At 45.2% G+C, this 21,590-nt stretch overlaps 1 protein-coding gene across 3 annotated transcripts; it reads left to right on the top strand.

The window, feature by feature from the left end:
* Window positions 1-5,294: 5,294 nt before the first annotated feature.
* Window positions 5,295-19,219, top strand: GREM1 (gremlin 1, DAN family BMP antagonist). Of its 3 annotated transcripts, none has more exons than XM_067742298.1 (2): window positions 5,295-5,476; window positions 15,018-19,219. In XM_067742298.1, the coding sequence occupies exons 1-2, from the start codon at window positions 5,310-5,312 to the stop codon at window positions 15,571-15,573; spliced, it is 723 nt and encodes a 240-aa protein (XP_067598399.1). In that variant the 5' UTR covers window positions 5,295-5,309; the 3' UTR covers window positions 15,574-19,219. The 3 variants fall into 3 exon arrangements, with proteins under 3 accessions (XP_067598399.1, XP_067598407.1, XP_067598389.1); XM_067742306.1 differs by lacking the exon at window positions 5,295-5,476 and adding an exon at window positions 5,869-6,009; XM_067742288.1 differs by lacking the exon at window positions 5,295-5,476 and adding an exon at window positions 6,061-6,212.
* The last annotated feature ends 2,371 nt before the right edge of the window (window positions 19,220-21,590 follow it).

Raw genomic sequence — 21,590 nt, 5'->3', positions numbered from 1 at the left:
CTAATTTTCAGCAGGTCCCGTTATAGTCTGGCACCGGGGATGTGAATTCTTGCTGAGATACATTTCTGTCTCTGCCTTTGTCTCGTTTCACTCCCATGTCTCTGCCGGCAGACCTCGGCTGGGGAGCTTCAGCCTGTCTTGTTACACGTTCAGGCATCTTCTGGTCTCTTTTTCTCAAGTTCTGTCACTGCAGTGAAAACAGCCTGAGGATTGTAAGTTTGGGTTTAAAGTGATTCTTATGACGCAGGCAGAAGAGTGCCAGAAGGGTTTTCTGTTCTGCTTGAGCCCCTCTGTGGGGTATTTATACCATTCACTGGTTTTACCAAAAACAGAAGTTGCTGTGCCATTTACTGGAATGGGATTGCTTCTTTTCATTTCTTTTTCTTTTCTTTCCCTTTCTTTTCTTTCTCCCCCTCCTCTCCTCCCTTCCTTCCTCTGTTTCTTTCTCCCTTTCTCCATTCCTCCCTCCTTCCCTCTCTCCCTCCCTCCCTTTCTTCCTTTCCCCTCTGCAAGTACTCATTTAGTAGCTTTATCAACCACCTACCATGTGGCATCCATTGTGTTATGCACTGTGAAATTAAGATTCATAAGACACGACCCATACTATTATACTTTCATTGTCTTGGTTGAGCTCCCAATTGAACTCTAACATCCATACAGACACGTTTATTACGTGTCTGTTACATGTCTGGCACTTTCATGGAGCTTATTTTACTTAGTTCCATCATCCACCCAGAGGTAGGTATTATTCCCATTCTTGTAACACAGATGATTGAATTTAGGTAGAGGGTTTCAATATCTAACCCAGGGGCACTCGGTTCCTATGAGGAGGAGTCAGGACATTCTGATTTTTCTGATTCCCAGTTCAGTGTGTTTTCCACCGTGCCTGCATGTTGGCTGGGAAGGACTTTTATGCTTTCGTCTTTTATGTACTGCACTGCACATGTAATGTGCACAATAAATACTTGTGTAGAATTAGATCCAAACTGTATTGAAATTTGCATATGCTTCAGCCTTTTCATATGCTTGCATTTGGCAGCATTGTTCAGAACTTTCAAACGCATTTTTTTATATACAGACAACGGGTAAACGTTCTACTGCTTATGTGTAAAGAGCAAGGTGACTAGTCAGGAGTTGACCCTTAGACAGATCTGCAGACCTACAGACCCCAGTAAGGGCTTGTATGTGTTCTGAAAGCCTGCCTACCTTGTTTAGAGCTGGTTACAGAGGACACGCAGGAAGGAAAAATCCTCAGCGCCCAAATGAGCATCAAAGTCGCTCTTGAAATCATGATAGAAAGATCAGATCCTTTTTTCTTTTAACTTCGAGAAAATTTTAAAAATAACCAAAATGTAAAGAGAATAATCTAACAGATATCCACATACCCCCACCCAGAGATGAAAGTTGTCAACATTTTGTCATATTAGTTTCGAGATTTTTTAAGAAATAAAATTTTCAAAAACATTATAAAATTACAATCTCTTTTGTCTTCTATCCCCAGTCCAACCCCATCCCCTACTCGATTCTGGTGGGCACCGTCAAGGGTCTGGTTTCCAATCCACTATTTATATGTTTATATGAACACATATGTTTCCATAAACAATTTATACTATTGTTTTATATGTTTATTATAAAATATACATAATGGTGTCATACTGCTTGTATCATTTTACAACTTGCTTTTAGTTTTGCAAATATCACTAAGGTTTTGAGCTGTGTGTTGAAACAGAAGACTCTAGTCCATTCCTGTTAGTAACTGTATAGCATTTTATTATATAAATAAAATGATTTCTGATGCCTTCTCCTACTCCTGTTAATTGGAACTAAGATTGTTATAAACAAACCACAGTAGAAGTGCTCACACAAGTTTCTATCCTTCATACACGTGCTCAGATTCTTCTAAGGTGTTTTGCCTAGAAGTGGAATGGCTGGATGGTATACTAGGTACATGTTTAATTTTATCACATTTTGAAAAATTACTCTCTGAAATGGTTGTACCAGTCTACAGTCTCATTGTCAATGCATTTAATTACCTGCTTCTCCATACTCTTTTCAATGCTAGATACGGACAGACTTAAATCTTTGCTCCTCTGCTTGATAAGCAAGCGTGCCTTCTTATTTCTTTTGCATTTCACTATTTACTAATATAATCTAGCACCTTTTCACGTTCATTGGCTATTCAGGTTTCTTCTTTTGTGAAATGCGTGGTCATGTGCTTTGCCAACTCCTACAGTTATTTGTGGAGTTTTTTTCTTGTTAATTTAAAAGACAGATCCATTTTGGATACGAATCATTTAACTGTTATTTGACCATTGCAAATATCTTTTTTTTTAATCATTGTCAAGTTCATTATCACTTTTTTTTTTTTAAAGAGGGCCATACAAGATCAGTTCCAAATGGGTAAAGATCTTTATTCTTTTTTTAGGTCAATGCAAGACGGCATACACGGTCTCTGCAATTGAGGGAATGGGCATAAATAGCTTTTGCAGATCTAAGCGAAAACTTCCCTACAAAGGCCTTCAAATTTCTTCTCCAGATCTTTAGAGTAGCCCCCTTTTAGCATCTTGTGAGTTAGATGGAGAGAAACACTTTTTATATTTAGATAGGAGAGCAAAACAAGAGAAATGGACTTTCCTTTTACAAGCCAGTAGCATCAACGCTTCTCACAAGAGCCTCAAATTAATTTGAAAGTGGTTTCTGTAAGTGAAATTTATCATTTAATGATTACTGCTTAGGCATCTCAGATTTCAGATTTTAAGTTTGCCTACATGGAGTCATTCTACTTCTTCCCTCTTACTAAGAGCAGGTTTCAATTATGTAATTATGGTTAAAGAGGTCTGAAGAGTTTTTACTCTTATGCCTTCATCCTGAGTGGATAATGGTTTGCAATGACTGGTTGACAGCTGTGGAAACACAAATGTGAGGCAGAAAACTTGATAAATATTTACCAACATACTAGACTATAAACGGCGAGATGAGGGCCTGTCTTTACCATCTGCATGATGGTTATATCCTCAACATTGGCTCCGCTGATAATCTTACTGAGTGAGCACGTGCTGAATATTCCCAATCTACAGCTGGTTATTGAATCCCAATTCTGTGTTAGATACTTCTGTATTCTATACACTCGTGTAATCAAAGTGACCAACATTGACAAAGTGCCCACCCTCATGAAGCTTACATTCTAGTGGCAGGGAGAGATAAGTGACAATGAAGAAAAAAGATGCAGTGAAATGGGGCAGAGAGCTGTGGGCTGGTGGAATGGGGGTCGGGATGTTTCTACTGTAGGGAGTGTGGTCTGAGAAGCCTCCTGAGGAGGGATCCTAAAGATGAACAACATTTACTAGATAGAGATGGTGAGAAAAAGATGGGATATATAAAACCACAGGCTCGGAGCTCTTAAACAATTACTTCCTATATAGGAGGTAAGCGCTTGTCTCTTTGTATTTTTATTTGGAGCAGTTCATATGAGTTTTGGAAAAAAACATGACTAAAGCATTGATTTTAGATTAGAAGAAGTTAACGAATTTGTAAAATATGCTTCCTTTTCTTTGGCGGAATAGTTTACACAGGGAGAGAACAGCTGGCTCCTAGGACTTGGTGGTGCACTTTGGCTGGGCTGTTAATTGCGTAAGTATTTTGTGTATTTCTGACTGTGTATCTCTCCTGCAGCCCACTTGACCAAGATAAGTCTTTTGAGCCCTACTGAATGTTTGCATCTCGCAGGCAACTACAAACTATGGCTCACGGGATGATTTAACAAAAAATTATCGAAAACATTTAAAGTGCAGCACTGAGTTCATGGATAGAAACTGCTGTTTGCACAAACAAAACATTCAGATGATGAAGATTCTCTAGATATTGATTTAATGCAGACTTCCTTCTTGTTTGATTTATTTGGAAAAATTGATTTCAAGTTCCTAGCAGTATCTAGTAGAAGTTCAATATTTCTTGCCCCCTCCCCCTAATGCCTGCCTAGAGAGAAAAACAAAAACAAAACAAAAAACCACACTGTTTGGGGGTTTTGTTTTGTTTTCTTAAGCCAAATACTTAAATCACGAATGTCTCATAAGTGCCTTTGGATGGCTTTCATTGCCTTGTTTATTTTGCTGTAGTCAGTACAAACACCTTCAAATCTCCTTCTGTAACAGATGATTTTCAAAGTCATCATCTGACCTCGCTGATGGAGCTGGTCTGCAGACCTTGCAGCCGAGTTGATTTTTGCACGGACTTTAACTTCCACACACAAAACTTTACAGCCTCTTTGAGGAACCAATTTCCAAGCTAAGAGAACAAATGAAAAGTGTTCGCTCATCTCTCAAAAATATTTCTGCGCTTGGTATGTTCCCACTCTTATCGGGTTCTCAGGAATGAACACAGAATGTGACATGGGTTTTTCACATACGTAAGTTTTTGTCTTCCATTTCTGGGAAGTTATTTCCTCGTCTGAGGTTTTATTTTCTTGATTTATTAAACTTTAACATGCTACGGAAAACCTCTTCTCTCCTAGCGACTGTTCTCTCCCTTTTAAAAATGGCTCAGGAATGGAAAGCTTGATTTTCCATCTTAGATTTTTTAGGGTCCTTTTAGGTTTATTCTGCCCCTCGTTACTCCCTCCTGTACACTCACACCCGAGGCCGCCGGCATCTGGGCTGAAAGAACCCGTGGCGGGCGAGGAGAGGAGGGTGTCATATTGGCGACAGGCTCCTGCTGGCGGCCGGCGAGACCGCCGGGGTTAACGGGGGCGCAGGGGTCAGCGCCCTCGAAGTTGGGGGCCTCGGGCGGAGCCGCACCAGAGCCGTGGCGACCGCTCAACCAGAGCGCCTTGCAGTCCCGCTCCGTCCACGGGGAAAGGATCGCCTAATTGGTCGCGATCCCACGGAGGTCTTGCTCTTCCCGGGGCAGTCTCCGGGACCGAGAGCGTCGCGGGGCCGACGCAGGCGGAGCGGAGCCGGCGAGAGGAAAAGCCCAGGCCTGGGGCAGAGGAGGAATGAGGGGCCGGGAGCCGGGGGGATTTCCTCCCGCGCTTCCCCCTCCAACGGGAGCGGAAAATGTGATTTGCTGTGCATTCCAGGCGCGGTTCCCTGGGGTGACCTCTCCCAGCCGGCCTGGGCGGGGGGAGCAGACAAAGAGGCGAGGCAGGCGGAGAGGGGACCCCGCGGGGAGGCAGGAGGGGTGCGGGGGGCGGGGGCAGTACCGGGAAAGGGGGCGGATAGCGGGTCCCGCGGCGGCGGCGGCGCCTGGCCAATGGAGAGGCGCGGCCCCGGGCGCCGCGCTCCGCCGCCGGCATTTAAACGGGAGACGGCGCGATGCCCCGCACTCGGTGCGCCCTCCGCGGATCGGGCGACCTAGTGTGCAGCAAGAGCGGTGCTCTCTGTCCCGCTGACCCCGCGCCGAGCCCGGGCGGCTCGTGCCGCGGCCGCACACCGCGCCACGCGTCGAGAGCGCAGGCCCCGAAGGCCCGCAGCACTGACAGGTGAGCGCGGAGGCGCGGGCGTGTGTGTGTGTGTGTGTGTGTGTGTGTGTGTGTGTGTGTGTGTGTGTGTGTGTGTGTGTGTGTGTGTGTGTGTGTGTGTGTGTGTGTGTGTGTGTGTGTGTGTGTGTGTGTGTAGGGGTCGGCAAACGACTGCCGCGTCTCGCTCCGTGCAGACTTGCCGTAGCCCTTCGTGAGCGCAGGCCGAGGCCCCGCGATCCCTGGGTGAACCCTGAAGAACCATCGCGGGGTCTTTCGTGCCAAGGTCTTGGCTGCCATGACCTCATCTTGCGCGGTCTGCAGGGCAAGACTGGGAAAGAGGATGTCAAGAGCAAGAGCCCCGCATCCCAGTTCCACCTCCCGGAGCTCCGCTAATAACGCTCCTGGTGTGTTTGGCAGCCGCGCTTGCCAGTCGCGTCCGCTGGGTGAGGGCGCAGAGTCCGTGAGTCCAGAGCGCAGGAGCAGAGGGATAATGAGCGAGCGGGAGCAGTGAGGCGCTGCGGGGACCTTCAGCTCGACCGCAAACACCGGGGCAGGTTGCAATGAGAGGGTCCCATTTGTTTGAGGCGGGGCGCTGGGTCTGGGGACTTTCGGGGCGCGCACGTCGGAGGGCCGTGAGTGATCCTGCCCTGAGGTGGTGGATCCTGAGAATCAGCGATGCATTTGCCTCTCCCCAAGATGGAGACTCATGCAACAGCGGAGCTGCGGAGTTCCGCCGTGGCGGAAACCCAAGGGTCAGGTAACTGGACAGCTGAAGTGAGGTGCGCGGTCCCGGACGCCTAGTCCCGCGAGCCCGCGGTGCTCACATAGCAAACACCGCACACACTGCGCGCTTGTGCGCGCTGTTTCCTCTTCTAGGCTTCTCCCTGCCCCATGCGCTTCTCGGCTGAACTGCGGACGTCCGGGCAATGGGCAGTGACAACTCGCCGGGTCCCACTTGTGCGGGTACCCTTTAATTTGTGTCCGAGAGGCCCCTGCCTCACCTCGCCGCGCCTTCCTAGAGACGGACTAGGCGGGACTGGCGGCGGGAGGCTGGTCCCCGGGCTTGGACGCCCAGGTCATCCCTCGTCCTCCCCCGCCACTTTGCTGACCCCTCTGCAGCTCACGGAGCAAGGCAGGCGGGCGGTGGGGTGTCGGGGCCGTCACCTTGACGGCCGGAGTTACTCGTAGATTTCTGGCTTAGGAAGAACAGACGCGCCACCGCTCTGGCTTGGCATTGTCTTCGGATCCCAGCTCTGCCTTGGGGGCGCCCCAGCCTGGCGTTTCCCCGCGCAGGGCTCTGGTGATGGCCCCCCGGGCGAGGCAGGGGGCAGACAGGAGCCTCTCCAGTGAAGCCCTTCCAGCGCGCCCAGAGCTGGCTCCCCAGTCAAATCTGGGTGCGCTTTCTCCTCTTTTAGACAGAAATATAGCCTCGAAGTTAGGGGTTAAAAATCTCTTCTTAAATGTTACAAGGGCAGAGAGGCGACCATCGGTAGGTAATTGGATCTCCCGCTGGAAAGAGCAGATCCAAGCGGTGTGCGCGTCTGTTTATGTTCCCCTTCGAGATGGTGCCAGGACACGAGTTGATTAAAACAATCTACTGTGTTAAGTGGGTCACCAGGGACTTAAGCTGTCCCAGGGACCCCAGAGTAGTGGCTTCCTTTTGGCTGTACATACAAGTTAAATAAATAGCGGAGAAGAGGTTAAGATAACCCTGAACTCAGGGTGAGGAGTCTTCTTTCACCCAGGGCTTTCCACTTTCCAGCACCCTCTTTTTCTTTTTCTTTCTTTCTTTCCTTCTTTTTCTTTCTTTCTTTCTTTCTTTTTTTTTCTTTCTTTCTTTCTTTCTTTCTTTCTTTCTTTCTTCCCTCCCTTCTCTCTCTCTCTCTCTCTCTCTCTCTCTCTCTGTCTCTCTCTCTCTCTGTCTCTCTCTCTGTCTCTCTCTGTCTCTCTTTCTGGGATGCAGGACTTAAAAGGATGGACTTTTCAAAGCAAGGAGGGAAAGAAGAATATTAAACAAAATTACAGATTCTCATCTCCTCCCGGGCACACTGCAGCCTACAGTGGTAGGCGATTTGATTACCATCACTGGATAAATTGCACACTCCAAATTGTTAGTATTAACTAATTATTTAAGGGCTCTTTAGAACTTAGTTGCTGTGTGTAGGGCTGTGTGTGTGTGTTTAACCCCCAGGTCATTGTAGGAATTAAAGTGTTTTGTAAACTTTGTAATTTCACAGGTTTCCTATTTTCTTAAAAGTTCGTTTTGAGTGAAATGTTTTGGTAACCCATGCACGATCTATGGGAAATCCAAGTTGGCTAACATAGACTTGTGTGAATGGTTACACAGGGGAGAACAGAAACCTATTACATCCTCACCTCTCTGAATGAGAGCTGCCTGCCTTGTCTTCTAAACTGAAGCCCTAATCTTAAGGTTTAAGTGTTAAAAGTGATACAATGCCACGAAATTTTATGCCACAAACCCAGCTCCCAAGAAATGCTTGTCAGCAGCAAAGCTGTGAAGCAGCAAAGCTGTGCAGAATAGAGAGTGTAGGACAGACGGGAAAACCTAAACCTTTTATGTAAAAGGAGTGGGGGAGGTAGGGGAGGTGACTGTAGCATCCAACTGAAAGCACAAATCAGGCCAGTGTTATCAGCCTATGTCTTACATCTGCAAGGAATTGTCTTTAGTTTTAACATATGCTCTTAGAAATGCAAAGTACAACAATAATTCCTGGGACCAGAAAGGTTTTTTTCTTTACATGTGAACAAAATAGAGAATTATTTGAGTCACAATATTGTTCAAATTTGATTGCATTAGAAACAAGTCCATGTGTCCCTTATTAAATACCGTGCTGAGTGTCCATAGAATAGTGGTTAAGGACATGTGTTTGGGGGCTAGGGAGAATGGGGCTCAAACCCTGTCTTTCCCATGAGGGGCTGTGCGACCTTGGACAAATTCCTAACTTTTCAGAGTCTGAATTCCCTGATCCGTAAAAGGAAGATGATATTGTCTACCTCATATTTTGTTGTGAAAAATCAATTATAAAATTCAGTCAGAATTGAGCATAATGCCTGGCATAGGATTTAAAAAATAGAGGTGGCTCTTAGTGGTGGTATTGGGAGAGGCAGTAACATTATAGGACGTCAGCGTGTACCACAAGGTGGTTCTGAAATGAAATCACAAATCCCACTCACACAGGGACCAACACACATCTTTCACTACAATATAGAACCTATGGCTTGACTGACTCTCAATAGTGCCGCTCAGTGAACATTTAACATTTATTACTTTCTAACTTGTCTCCTGTTGACCACAAGAATTGTATACCATCATTAACTTCACCAAAAAATCTTCGGATGAGCCTCGAGAGCTCCTGAGATACTTAACTACTAGGTGGTCTCCTCCCTGCCCTATATGATGTTGGGCCCAAGCCTGACTTAGCCTGAATGGTCTTCAGAATAGGGAGGTTGCAGTTAGGGTACTTGCAATACATACAGGATGAGACTTTATCCTCTACTAGTTTGCCTTTGGTGCAAATTGTCTGAAAGCAAAAAAATAAATGCAGTATATTCTTTTATTTTTTTAATTTATTTATTTGTTTATTTATTTATGGCTGTGTTGAGTCTTCGTTTCTGTGCGAGGGCTTTCTCTAGTTGCGGCAAGCGGCGGCCACTCTTCATCGCGGTGTGCGGGCCTCTCACTGTCGCGGCCTCTCCCGTTGCAGAGCACAGGCTCCAGACGTGCAGGCTCAGTAGTTGTAGCTCACGGGCTTCGTTGCTCCGTGGCATGTGGGATCTTCCCAGACCAGGGCTCGAACCCGTGTCCCCTGCATTGGCAGGCAGATTCCCAGCCACTGCGCCACCAGGGAAGCCCAATGCAGTATATTCTTAAGAGCTTCTCTGCTCAATTTCTAAAAGTTGACTGCCTTTTTAAAAATTAAAGATCCAATTTAAAAACAACCTTTGCCCTTCTCAAAGATTTAGTTCTGAGAAATAGGAATAGGGTCTTCTAAAACCTGGCCTGCACTTAGAGCCTGTGCTGTCACTTCCATTATTTTTTTAATACTGGGGAATAATTTGATGGCATGCCTGTTGAATAGCTTTCTAAAATTCAATTCATCAAGAGGAATTGATCAGCCCCAGACATTTGGCTTGCTGGTCATTGTCTCCCCACTGTTTATCCCACTCAGCACTCCATTTAACTGAATACAAGCAGGTTGCTTAGCGAAAATGAGAAATACGGCAAGAAGAGTGCTGAAAGGAGCTGGCCTAAACTTTTCCAAAGACATCGAGAATATTGGAAACAGGTTACATGTAACACTTTTATTTCTGATTCCCCAGAATTCCATGATTGTGTTCTCACAGCCTGGCGAAGATTGGAATAAATCACCATGACCTGCACAGGACAGAGGGTGGCTGATAGGGCGTATTTTTGTGCAGATGTTCGCTGTTGATAACTTGGGGCAACCTGAAGGAAAGCATCAGATAGAGGAGACATGCTCTGAGAGTATCTACGTCCTCTGGGACAAATGGATTAGAGGGGAGAACAGTGGTAAAGGAAGAAAAAAGATAGGGGTGGGTGGGTCTTGCTGGTGGGAAACAGTTGCAGAGAAACTCATCATGAAAATTTGATCACATTAGTTGGAGAAGCAGAAATACATTAAGGGGAAGCTGAGGTAGCATCTGAAAAGAATATTGTCCGCAAAGGAGAATAAAGGGAGGTCTTTGTGGGTGTCTGATGCGCTCTGGGTCCATGAGATGCAGCTTTCATTTAATAATGTGAGTGGGTCATTTCATGAATGCAAATTACCAGAACTGTTTTCAGCTCTCGTTTGGATAATGGATGATAATTCGTAAGACCTAAATCTGGATTAGCCTTTGGATTCATTTTTGATAACGAGGCACTTTGCTAGGTGTTGATGGGAAAAAGAATTATACCTAAGGAACTTACATTTTCTTGGTTTCCTCCATGTCTGTGATATTTACAGAGTGAAAATTATTTGGTGGCAATACAATTGGGATTTCAAGAACACAACAGCCCTATTTCCTTTAATGAGTAATCAAGATCATTTTGGTGTGGAGGAGGTTGGGTGACTGACCACAGTGACTTGACAGAGCCCTGGTTCTAGAACCGGTTCTAGTTCTCATCCCCCTCCCTCTTACTTGTGTGGGATATGCAGAGTCCTTCAGAGCACTGCTGTTCTCTAAGAAGCTGAGGTCTCTGTTGATTGAGATTCCTAACGTTTTTTTTTTTTTTTTTTTTGCGGTACGCGGGCCTCTCCCTGTTGTGGCCTCTCCCGTTGGGGAGCACAGGCTCCGGACGCGCAGGCTCAGCGGCCATGGCTCATGGGCCCAGCCGCTCCGCGGCATGTGGAATCCTCCCGGACCGGGGCGCAAACCCGTGTCCCCTGCATCGGCAGACGGACTCCCAACCACTGCGCCACCAGGGAAGCCCCCTGAAGTGGTTTTTTTCCTCTCTCCAAATAACTAGTTATAAGATTTAAGAACTCAAAAGCTGAAGATATTTAAAGAGTAGGCTTTTTGAAAATGAAAAGCCATTTCATAATATTTTTCACACCTAATAAATTTTGAGAAAAATTTACTTTTCTTTAAAAGTCTGTCACTCTAAAAAAAAGAAAAAGTCTGTCACTCTAGACCCCTTTTTCTCATGGGATTTGCACACTCCCATAGGAACAGGAAGTCAGTCCAAATTAAAACAGAAAACCAGTTGACTAATTTTGAATTTACTGCTTTATTGTTGGTTTCTTCCAGAGTGAATACAATGGCTTTTTTTTTTAACATCTTTATTGGAGTATAATTGCTTTACAATGGTGTGTTAGTTTCTGCTGTATAACAAAGTGACCACTATACATATACATATATCCCCATATCCCCTCCCTCTTGCGTCTCCCTCCCACCCTCCCTAGGTGGTCACAAAGCACCGAGCTGATCTCCCTGTGCGATGTGGCTGCTTCCCACTAGCTATCTATTTTACATTTGGTAGTGTATATATGTCCATGCCACTGTCTCTCTCTCTAAAAAAAAAATGGTTCTGAAGAACCTAGGGACAGGACTGGAAAAAAGATGCAGACGTAGAGAATGGACCTGAGGACACGGGGAGGGGGAAGTGTAAGCTGGGACAAAGTGAGAGAATACAATGGCTTTAATTGGAAATATAAACCCTATAGTGTTCTCCATGGGACCACGTAAAAAGAAGTAGGTATTTGGAGTTTTCTTGGAAAAAGGAAGAGAAGCATTAAGAAGCTCCCTATAGGCTAGACTCTGCTGATCTTCAGCATGTGTGAAGACATTTTAAATGCAAAGAACAGAAACTCTGTCGGTCAGTGTGGTCCATGACAATCATTCATTGAACAAAAGAGCATCTACTCTGCCAGGCATGGAGGAAGAGGTGATGAAAAAGCCCTCATGACTCTCAGACTTGATATTTATTTAATGACAGATGGGAAATGCCAGATAGGGAAAGCTGAGTATAAAGGAGGTCCTTAAGTGGTGTAGAGAAAGAAAATTGCTTTTTTTTGGATAGATGTTTGTGGGTATGGCTGGCCCCATGACTTGAATCTCTCCCATGCAGTCAATATACCTTCCCAGTCAAGTCTCAGATTGGCCTCTGTGATGTTGGCTCTGAAATCTTGGATTGTTCTGGAGGCCATTTTTAGGAGGGATGGGGAAGATGGTGGGTGGTGGCCTAGGGCTGTCTTATGTGTTCCTCTTGGAAATGGGCAGAGAGTGAATTTTAATTTAGATCGTGGCCTGGAATTGAATAAAAACAGAAACTTGTGAAAGCTTCTTGAATTCACAAGATATTTGCCCAGGAGACTGGTCCGTCATGGCTCAAGTTGTCCTACTCTCTGGAGAAAATCAGCACTGTTTTATAAGTGGTGTTTTAAAGACAAAACAAGGAAATTAATTTGTTGCTGTTGTTGAGGCAAAAAATGCTCTGTTTAAAGAACAAAAATGCTGTAACATAAACTGACCAAAGCCAGGGAGTCAGAGCAGGAGCTAAATGTCACATTATCAGCTCCAAACTTGAACTTGCCCAAAAGTACTAGGTTAATGTCTAAAAGATGGTGCCATTTAAGAATAGTTTGAATTTAATATTTAATTATCTTAATTGGACATTATCCTTAGGGTTGCATGGTATTTACTTACAGGGGCTGCCCTTTAGAGAATGCAGATTCCACCCTGCCTTTGTCTTTGAAAAGTAACTGCTCCAGCTACTAATACCAACTTGGATAGCTCCTTGGGGGCCACGGTGAGGTGACTGTTAAATTGCATTTAGTGGTTATCATGTGTCACACTGGTGGACAGAAGAGAGCAGGGACGTGGGTACTTCACAGCTGTGTCCTCGGGTTCAGAACTGTGGTGGACGTGGAAGACAGGGGAAACCTCTGGATTCAGGTCAGACTTGGTGTGATGGCCTGAGGAGGGAGGCTGGGAATTTGAAACTGTGCTCATGGAGAAGAAAATCCCTCCACATTTTCACAGCTCCCTCTGTGCCCCACGGCTGCAGGTGCCACAGGTGTTGCAGCTCAAAGCTTATTAGAAAGGCAGACCTACCGAATGATATCTGCATTTTAACAATATCCCCAGGTGATTACACACTCAGGTTTGAGAACCACTGTCCCAGGAGAATCTTAAGACTCTGATGCTTCTCTCTTGCACCCTCTTTTTTTTTTTTTTTTTTTTTTTGCTGTACGCGGGCCTCTCACTGTTGTGGCCTCTCCCGTTGCGGAGCACAGGCTCCGGACGCGCAGGCTTAGCGGCCATGGCTCACGGGCCTAGCCGCTCCACGGCATGTGGGATCTTCCCGGATCAGGGCACGAACCCATGTTCCCTGCATCGGCAGGCGGACTCTCAACCACTGCGCCACCAGGGAAGCCCCAACTTTCCGAGTTTTTTGTCAGTTTTCCCTTTGCCTCCACTCCCCTTATTTCATTTTTTTTTGCCATTGTTCATATGCCATTGCTCCTACTGACCCATATCTAACTCCAGACCCATCCACAATAATTCATTATCATTAACTTATTCAACATGTCTGTGGCACTTACTAATGTAAATATTTGCACATACCTGTTCTCTTGTGTCCATTTTCTACCTTCTAAATTCTATATACACACACACACATATGTGAAGGACGTACTTCATTATTTTAAAAGTAGATGGGCTTCCCTGGTGGCGCAGTGGTTGAGAGTCCGCCTGCCGATGCAGGGGACACGGGTTCGTGCCCCGGTCTGGGAAGTTCCCACATGCCGTGGAGCGGCTGGGCCCGTGAGCCACAACGACTGAGCCTGCGCGTCTGGAGCCTGTGCTCCGCAACGGGAGAGGCCGTGATAGTGAGAGGCCCGCGCACTGCGATGAAGAGTGGCCCCCGATCGCCGCAACTGGAGAAAGCCCTCGCACAGAAACAAAGATCCAACACAGCCAAAAATAAATAAATAAATTAATTAAAATAAATAAATAAAAGTAGAACAATGTGTATCGTGGTATTAAGAATGATATAATGAATATCTGTGCCCAGTTTAAAAATGAGAATGAGTGATCCAGGAATCTTATGAATTACGTGATCTTTCTGGTAAAGTAATTTGTTCTGTCTGCAGTACCACCATATTTAGTTAGTTTTCTAATTGCTTTCAGTTTTACATCAATTTTGATCTGAACAACATATCTGGGGATATGAGGTGTTTGTATCTTTGCTTAAATAAAGTCATTTATTAAAAGGTAAAGTGAAATTTTCTCTAGGTCAGAAAGCAAGCTGTTATCCTAGGACTTCGACTAGAAGCTGAGTCTTGACTTTTCGTCTAGTGCTCTTCCTGTGAAGGATTCTTCCTCTTTCTGGCCTCCACACATCTCCTTCCGATGCCTGATAACACTGAACATCTCATAAGCATCCAACGAAGCGAACTCAGGAAGGGCTCAGGCCAGTCAGGGAGAAATAGTGAGACCCTTTCCTGTCAGATGAGCCCTCTGGCTGGCGAGGCTAATTCATCTGTTTACGTAGCAGGAACTTAACCAAATATTGTCAAGTGCAAGAATGAATAACTATATATAAAATAAACAACAAGGACCCTAACTGTATTCAGTATCTTGTAATAACCTATAATGGAAAAGAATCTGAAAAAGAATAAATATATATATGTATAACTGTATCACTGTGCTGTACACCTGAAATTAACACATTATAAATCAACTATCCTTCAATTAAAAGAAAAAAAGAATGAATACAGTTAAGGGACCATAATACAAAGTCAAACGTAGTTGGTGTCAGAAGCCAGGAAGCAATTCCCCTGGGAGGACAAGTGACAGAGCTCACATCTTGGCTTATTCGCTGGCTGACCCTGGGCAAGCTACTTCATGGCTTAATGGCCCAGAGGGTCACGAGAATAACAGTACCTAATGCACGGAGATACCGTGAGAGGCAATGAAATCGTTTACGTCGAGTGTTTAGCAAGTGCCTGACAAAACATTAGCTGTTTTATGAATGTTTTCATTAATTATCTTTTCCATTTTTCATGTCTCTCCTCTCTGTGTCTCCCCCCTTTAGCATGAGCCGTACGGCCTACACTGTGGGAGCCCTGCTTCTCCTCTTGGGGACCCTGCTGCCGGCTGCTGAAGGGAAAAAGAAGGGGTCCCAAGGGGCCATCCCCCCGCCAGACAAGGCCCAGCACAATGACTCGGAGCAGACTCAGTCTCCCCAGCAGCCTGGCTCCAGGAACCGGGGGCGGGGCCAGGGGCGGGGCACTACCGTGCCCGGGGAGGAAGTGCTGGAGTCCAGCCAGGAGGCCCTGCATGTGACGGAGCGCAAATACCTGAAGCGAGACTGGTGCAAAACCCAGCCGCTGAAGCAGACCATCCACGAGGAGGGCTGCAACAGCCGCACCATCATCAACCGTTTCTGCTACGGCCAGTGCAACTCCTTCTATATCCCCAGGCACATCCGGAAGGAGGAGGGCTCTTTTCAGTCTTGTTCCTTCTGCAAGCCCAAGAAGTTCACCACCATGATGGTCACGCTCAACTGCCCCGAACTACAGCCACCCACCAAGAAGAAGAGGGTCACTCGTGTCAAGCAGTGTCGTTGCATATCCATCGATTTGGATTAAGCCGGGCCTACCCAGCCTGTCCTTGGGGTGCAAGCCCCCAGGCGGGCCCAGAACCAGACCTAAATCAACCTGATTCTTACTTGGCTTAAATCTAGAGGCAAGAAGAACCACCAGCTGCCTTCTGCCAGGAGCCTGCTAGTGTGTAGTTTGTGTGCATGAGTGTGCATGGGTCCCTGTGGGTGTTTGCAGACACCAGAGGAAACACAGTCTCTGCTAGAGGGTACTTCCTATTATGTAAACGTATCTGCTTCCATGCGGGATGGTACGGAAAGCCCACACCACCTGAGGCACATTTGGAGGGGCAGGGTTCTGCCTTGGTCTTCCATGTGCCCTCCTGGGGACCAGAACCTCCCTTCAGAATGAATGTTAATGGAAGAGGCTACTCTGAGGGCAAGAGATCTGTTTTAGTGCTGCCTTGGCCTTAGGATATTTCAACCTGTGCTTGCTTTCCCCCTTCCTCTTCCCTGTCACAGTCCATCCCTTCTTAGGATCTCAGTGACTATTTCCGTCTAATCCCCTACCTGCCAGAGGCTCTAAAGTAACTCACTTGACCACAGATGCAAATGTTCCCTATTTGGGGAAGACCTTTCAGACTCTGGGGGAGGCTGGTAGGGCAGGAAGGTTAGAGGATTGAGAGAAGGGAGAGATCGCAGGTGAGGACCAGTTGGCCCAGCAAAATTCAGGAGGGAGGTGTGCAGAGCCTGGAAAGGCCAACCCCCAAACATGGTGAGACCCATGCTTTAGCAAGTTTTTTCCTGGTATTTAAAGAACCCAAGGAAACAGAGGAGAAATGAAATTGCCCCCCCAAGATCATTAACTTTGTGAGTCACTGTGACTGTGGAAATTAGCTGTAACCCAATACCAAACTTAAAACATAAATATTGACCACTCCTATTTTCAGAACCAAGTGAGTGAGCAAAACCAAAACATCCCCTCCTGCTTGGCCCCTCAGATGGACAAAAGATGTAGTTCAGAAACCCCCCCCCCCACAGGAATAGGAAAAAGACAAAAACCTTATAAGCAGAAGGTCTTATTATCTTTCCTTTAGGCTGGGGTATAATCACCTCTTTCCCAATTCCTTATTCCTGTGTCATGTTTCTGAGAGCCACAACCCTGTATTGTAAAGATTCTGCCTCTGCCGAATGTACCTGACAGTGAAGGACCAGGCTAAGATAAGAGCGTTTAGGCCTGCTCCTTTCTAGAAAGAAGTATATTTGGGGTCTTTTTGTTTTAGCCATCTATAAGAGATTGAGCTGGAGAGCAGAGGAGAGTAAGGAAAGGAAGGAGATTGCCTCTGGCTAAGGAGTAGTCAAAAGTCAGGGAGGACATGTAAGGGATACACCAGCCCTTCTTCCTTTGCCCTTGAAGGGTCTAATGGGAACCCCCAGTTAAGAAATGAGAGTGTTTGTGTGCATTAGCTGTCCTACAGCTGGTAGGATTTATGTAACATTGTAACCATTTGGAAACTACTGTTCCCTGATTAAACTTAGGTTATTTGCAATGCGTATTTAGTATTTATCTGATGGCCAAAGCACAGGGTGGGTGAACCTTCCTGCATTTTGGATTTGGACAACTTGCTCTCTTCAAGCCTGAGGTTTTATATGTAAACCCCCCCACCCCCGATACGATTCTTGCCTTGCATCCTCTCAGTCTCACCAGCCAAGTCATGTGTAACATGGGAAACAAACACCATAGACTTGTGTTTCAGTTGCCCATGAAGGCTCCAGCATTCAAAGAACCAATGCAACTAAAGAGGCTGTTTTTATTTTATTTTTGTTTTGGTCCAGTGCTTTCCCTACTAACAAATAAATAGGAACCATACTTTGAGGCAGAAGTCATCTTGAACACCCGAAATATTGGGTCTAATTTTAAAACTTTGAAATTCACTACTGATGATTCTACACTAGGCGAATTTGTGCAAACACATCGTCTGTGCATGTCACATACACCGTATGCCCCTGCCCTAAATCCTTGTATCGTCCACGTCCTCCCAACAATAAAACGCAGAATGGATTTAATTAAGCATGCAAATGCTAAGCTAGAATTTTGAGGGTGGGGGAGAGGAAAAGAAAGGGGAAGGAGCTGAAAATATAAAACCACACTAGAGAGGAGGAAGGACGCTCAGAACCAGCAGACACCGAATCTCTCTTGTTCTGACTCTGCCACGAGCATGCAGTTTTGTTAAAAAGAGATGACTTCAGTTGGCAGCAGGAATCTTCTTTTAGTAGCTTGTACCACAGTCTTTTTTTACTTTTTTTTTTTGCGGTACGCGGGCCTCTCACTGTTGCGGCCTCTCCCGTTGCGGAGCACAGGCTCCGCACGCGCAGGCTCAGCGGCCATGGCTCACGGGCCCAGCCGCTCCGCGGCATGTGGGATCTTCCCGGACCGGAGCACGAACCCGCGTCCCCTGCATCGGCAGGCGGACTCTCAGCCACTGCGCCACCAGGGAAGCCCTGTACCACAGTCTTGCATGTAAGTTGGATTTGGCTTAAGTAAAGAGAATTTCCTCAAAATGAGCTTCACTGGGGTAATCAGCAGCATAACTGCCCTAAAAGCACAGCACTAGCCAAAGAGGGAAATGTCTGCTTTTCTTATTGTGTCTACATTAAGACTAGCCCAAGTCCCGCGTGTCTTCCAACATTTATTGAACGTGCCGTATCTGTCACATATTGTATTGGAGTCACCGATGATGTAATGATATGTTTTTTTCATTACTATAGTAGAATTTTTTATGGCAAGATATTTGTGATCTAGATCTTTCCTATTAAAATAATGCCAAACACCAAATATGAATTTTATGATGTACACTTTGTGCTTGGCATTAAAAGAGAAAAACACATCCTGCAAGTCTGTAAGTTGTTTTTTGTTATTGTAGTTCTGCAAAGTTAAAAATGTAAGTGAAAAATCTGGAGGAAAGGATAATTTCCACTGTGTGGAATGTGAATAGTTAATCAAAAAGTTATGGTTATTTAATGTAATTATTAACTCAAATCCTTTGGTCACTGTGATTTCAAGCATGTTTTTTTTCTCCTTTATATGACTTCCTCTGAGTTGAGCAAAAGAAGAGGCTGGCGCATTGTATATTGTTGGAGGCTTTTATCAGAGGGAAACAAAATCTTGACACATCTGAACGTGTGTTACAGAGTCAAGACCTGAGCTTTTATTTTTTTAATTGAATGTTCCTTAAAGGTTAACATTTCTGAGGCAATTTAAGAAAGATCTTAAATGTTATTTTGGAAGAATTAAAATGTGTGTATACAAACAAATAGCAGATAATAATGAACAGTTCACAAGTTCCTTTAAGGAGAAAATCTGAAATAAAAAATGTATGTACAGAACATTTATAAATGACCAGTTAATGCTGAAGAGTGAAAGTAGTTCTACTGATTTGTCATTCTCAATGTATTTAATATCAACTGCATTATGTATTATGTCTGCTTTAATCATTTAAAACAACAAATTTATGAAGACAATGACTGGGGTCCTCTGCTGTCTCTGAGGATGATAGGGGATTTGATAGTCTCATAAAAGCTAATTGGGTTGAAAGCAACGTTTTATGAATCTGTAACTAGAATTTAATTCCACCACAATAATGTTCTATATAACCTTTCCCAAAGAGCAATCAATAAATTGAACCTCTTCTCTGTTTGCGTGTGTGTGTGTGTGTGTGTGTGTGTGTGTATTTCATTGGTAATGTTCACAGGGCAGGGCTGGGGCAGGGATTCACTTGTCATGGGAAGGGAGGTAGAAAACAGATCATGAGATCTCTTGTGATCTGAAAGGAAATTTATTTTCTCCACTCAGACCTTCCAGGTCCCACTTGATTTCAGGAGGACACCTCAGGCCATGGCAATTAGAGGCAGGGGAGATCTGGTGAGCAGTGGAAAGTACCAACCTCTTCCCCAGAGCTAGAAAGAAGTTAGAATGCTTCTGAGAAGCCTTCAGATAGTGGAAGAATTGTCACACTGAAAAGATAATAGCTTTATTTTGAGGTGTTCAGGGGAAAAGGGGGAGAAAGATTTGGGGCTCAGTAGAAGAAAGAGCTTTCTAACGACGAGAGTGATGCGGCAATGCAATGAGTTGCCTTTGAGATGGTCAACTCCCTGTCCTTGGAAATATTAAAACGTATGCTAGATATCATTTGATAGGGATTTGCAGCATTGTGAGGTATTGTCCTGGATATGCAATTGAATGAGTGGATTTCTGAGGTCCCTTTCTACTCAGATGTACAATACAGGATTTATACTAGGTATTGGTACTCTGCCAGTGATAATGAAAGTGCCAGAAACTATATATGGAGTGCTTATGCCAGACACTGTCAAGGATTTTGTTTTCCACTTAATTTTCATAGTGACTCAACAATATGAATACCATTATCATCACTGCTAGGAGGCAGTGAACTCATAAGTCTTAACTGCAGTAGCTGTGCGCTTAAACACTATGGAAAATTGTGAGATTTTCAACTTATCAGTTTGTTCTTTTAAGGATAGAATGCAGCAGTCTAAAAATAGATCCAACTCTTGCTTATTTCATCTAATGATGAAGGCCACCCTGAGTTTGTAGATGGCGTCATCAGGAGCCCCAGCTCCGAAACATTCGAAGCCTCTTTGCCACCTCTCTTTCTGTCGCGGCCTCCTTGGACTTGGAGCGGAAAGAAGGCAGCAAGTACCAAGGAGACAGTGTCCTCAGAAAAGCCACACTCACACCTAGGAGGTAATGGCTGGACAGGGTTTGAAAAGGTAGTGGGATTGGAAACAAATGCATTCTAGGTTTCAAAAAAAGTATGTAACAAGACATCATCAAAAATGTTGGAGTGAGGAGTTTTGAAAATTTTTTCCTCCATAAAAGCAATGAGAAACTGGCAAAAATGTTTAGAACTCTGGAAATTAACCTAAGGCTTGCCGCAGTCTGAGGAACGTTTATTGAAGAGAAAAGCTGAATCTCTGTAACAACAGTGAGCACTGTGATATTGTAACTTGCCCTATTCTCATCTCCCTCTCCAGCTCCATAGAAGACTTGAAAACCGACAGCTGGCAACTATAGTGAATACCAGCAGTCTGGCAGCCACTGGAAGAGGTAGAATGAGACTGGAGTTGTTTCAAAGCCAAATACCCAGAGAACTGTAATTATTTGACCTGTCAGGCCCTGAAGGCCCCCCTTGCAAAGGTATCTTTACTTGACCTAATTGGAAACTGCCAAGTGTGAAAAGCCCCGTTGAAAGCAGAGGCAACTGATTATTTTTGTGGCTGCATGAGGCAGTAGAGCAGTTGGGGCAAGCAATAGCCTAAACAAAAAGCTTAAAAGGATGGGGCTTCCCTGGTGGCGCAGTGGTTGAGAGTCCGCCTGCCGATGTAGGGGACGCCGGTTCGTTCCCCGATCCGGGAAGATCCCGCATGCCGCGGGGTGGCTGGGCCCGTGAGCCATGGCCGCTGAGCCTGCGCATCCGGAGCCTGTGCTCTGCAACGGGAGAGGCCACAACATTGAGAGGCCCGCGTACCGCAAAAAAAAAAAAGGGAAAAGTACTATGAAACTTACAAAAATAAAAAGGACTATAAGAATACCATAAACAATTGTATGCCAACAAATTAGAAACTTTGATAAAATGGACAAATTCCTAGTCTTTTAAGCCTTACTCCTCTCTCTTCCCCTCTGTCCCACATCTGAGCAAGCTGAGAAGAAAGCCCAGGTTCTTTCATTTACCACTGATGAGATGATTGAACTATACAAGGGCCCCTCTCCCCCAGGTGGGAACCCTCATCCCAGCATCATTTGTTAACCATCATAAAAACTGCAAGTCAGTTTCCTTTCCCTGCTCTCTTAAGCCATTTTCAGACCAGGTTGGGAGGCCTGCCCTGCTCTCCACAGAAAGCCTCATTATGTGAGTAATAAATCTTTTCATATACTCTTGGGGTGTTTGTGGTGTCACCGGTCTGAACCAAACTTTGGGTAAGGGTCTACTCTGTTTATACAGGTGTTCACAACACCTAGAAACACACAAACTCCTGAAACTAACTCAA

This window comes from Pseudorca crassidens, chromosome 1, assembly GCF_039906515.1.
Source record: "Pseudorca crassidens isolate mPseCra1 chromosome 1, mPseCra1.hap1, whole genome shotgun sequence".
Lineage (NCBI taxonomy): Eukaryota > Metazoa > Chordata > Mammalia > Artiodactyla > Delphinidae > Pseudorca > Pseudorca crassidens.
The sequence above is the reverse complement of the archived record's forward strand: the minus strand, read 5'-3'. Positions and strand labels throughout refer to the sequence as shown.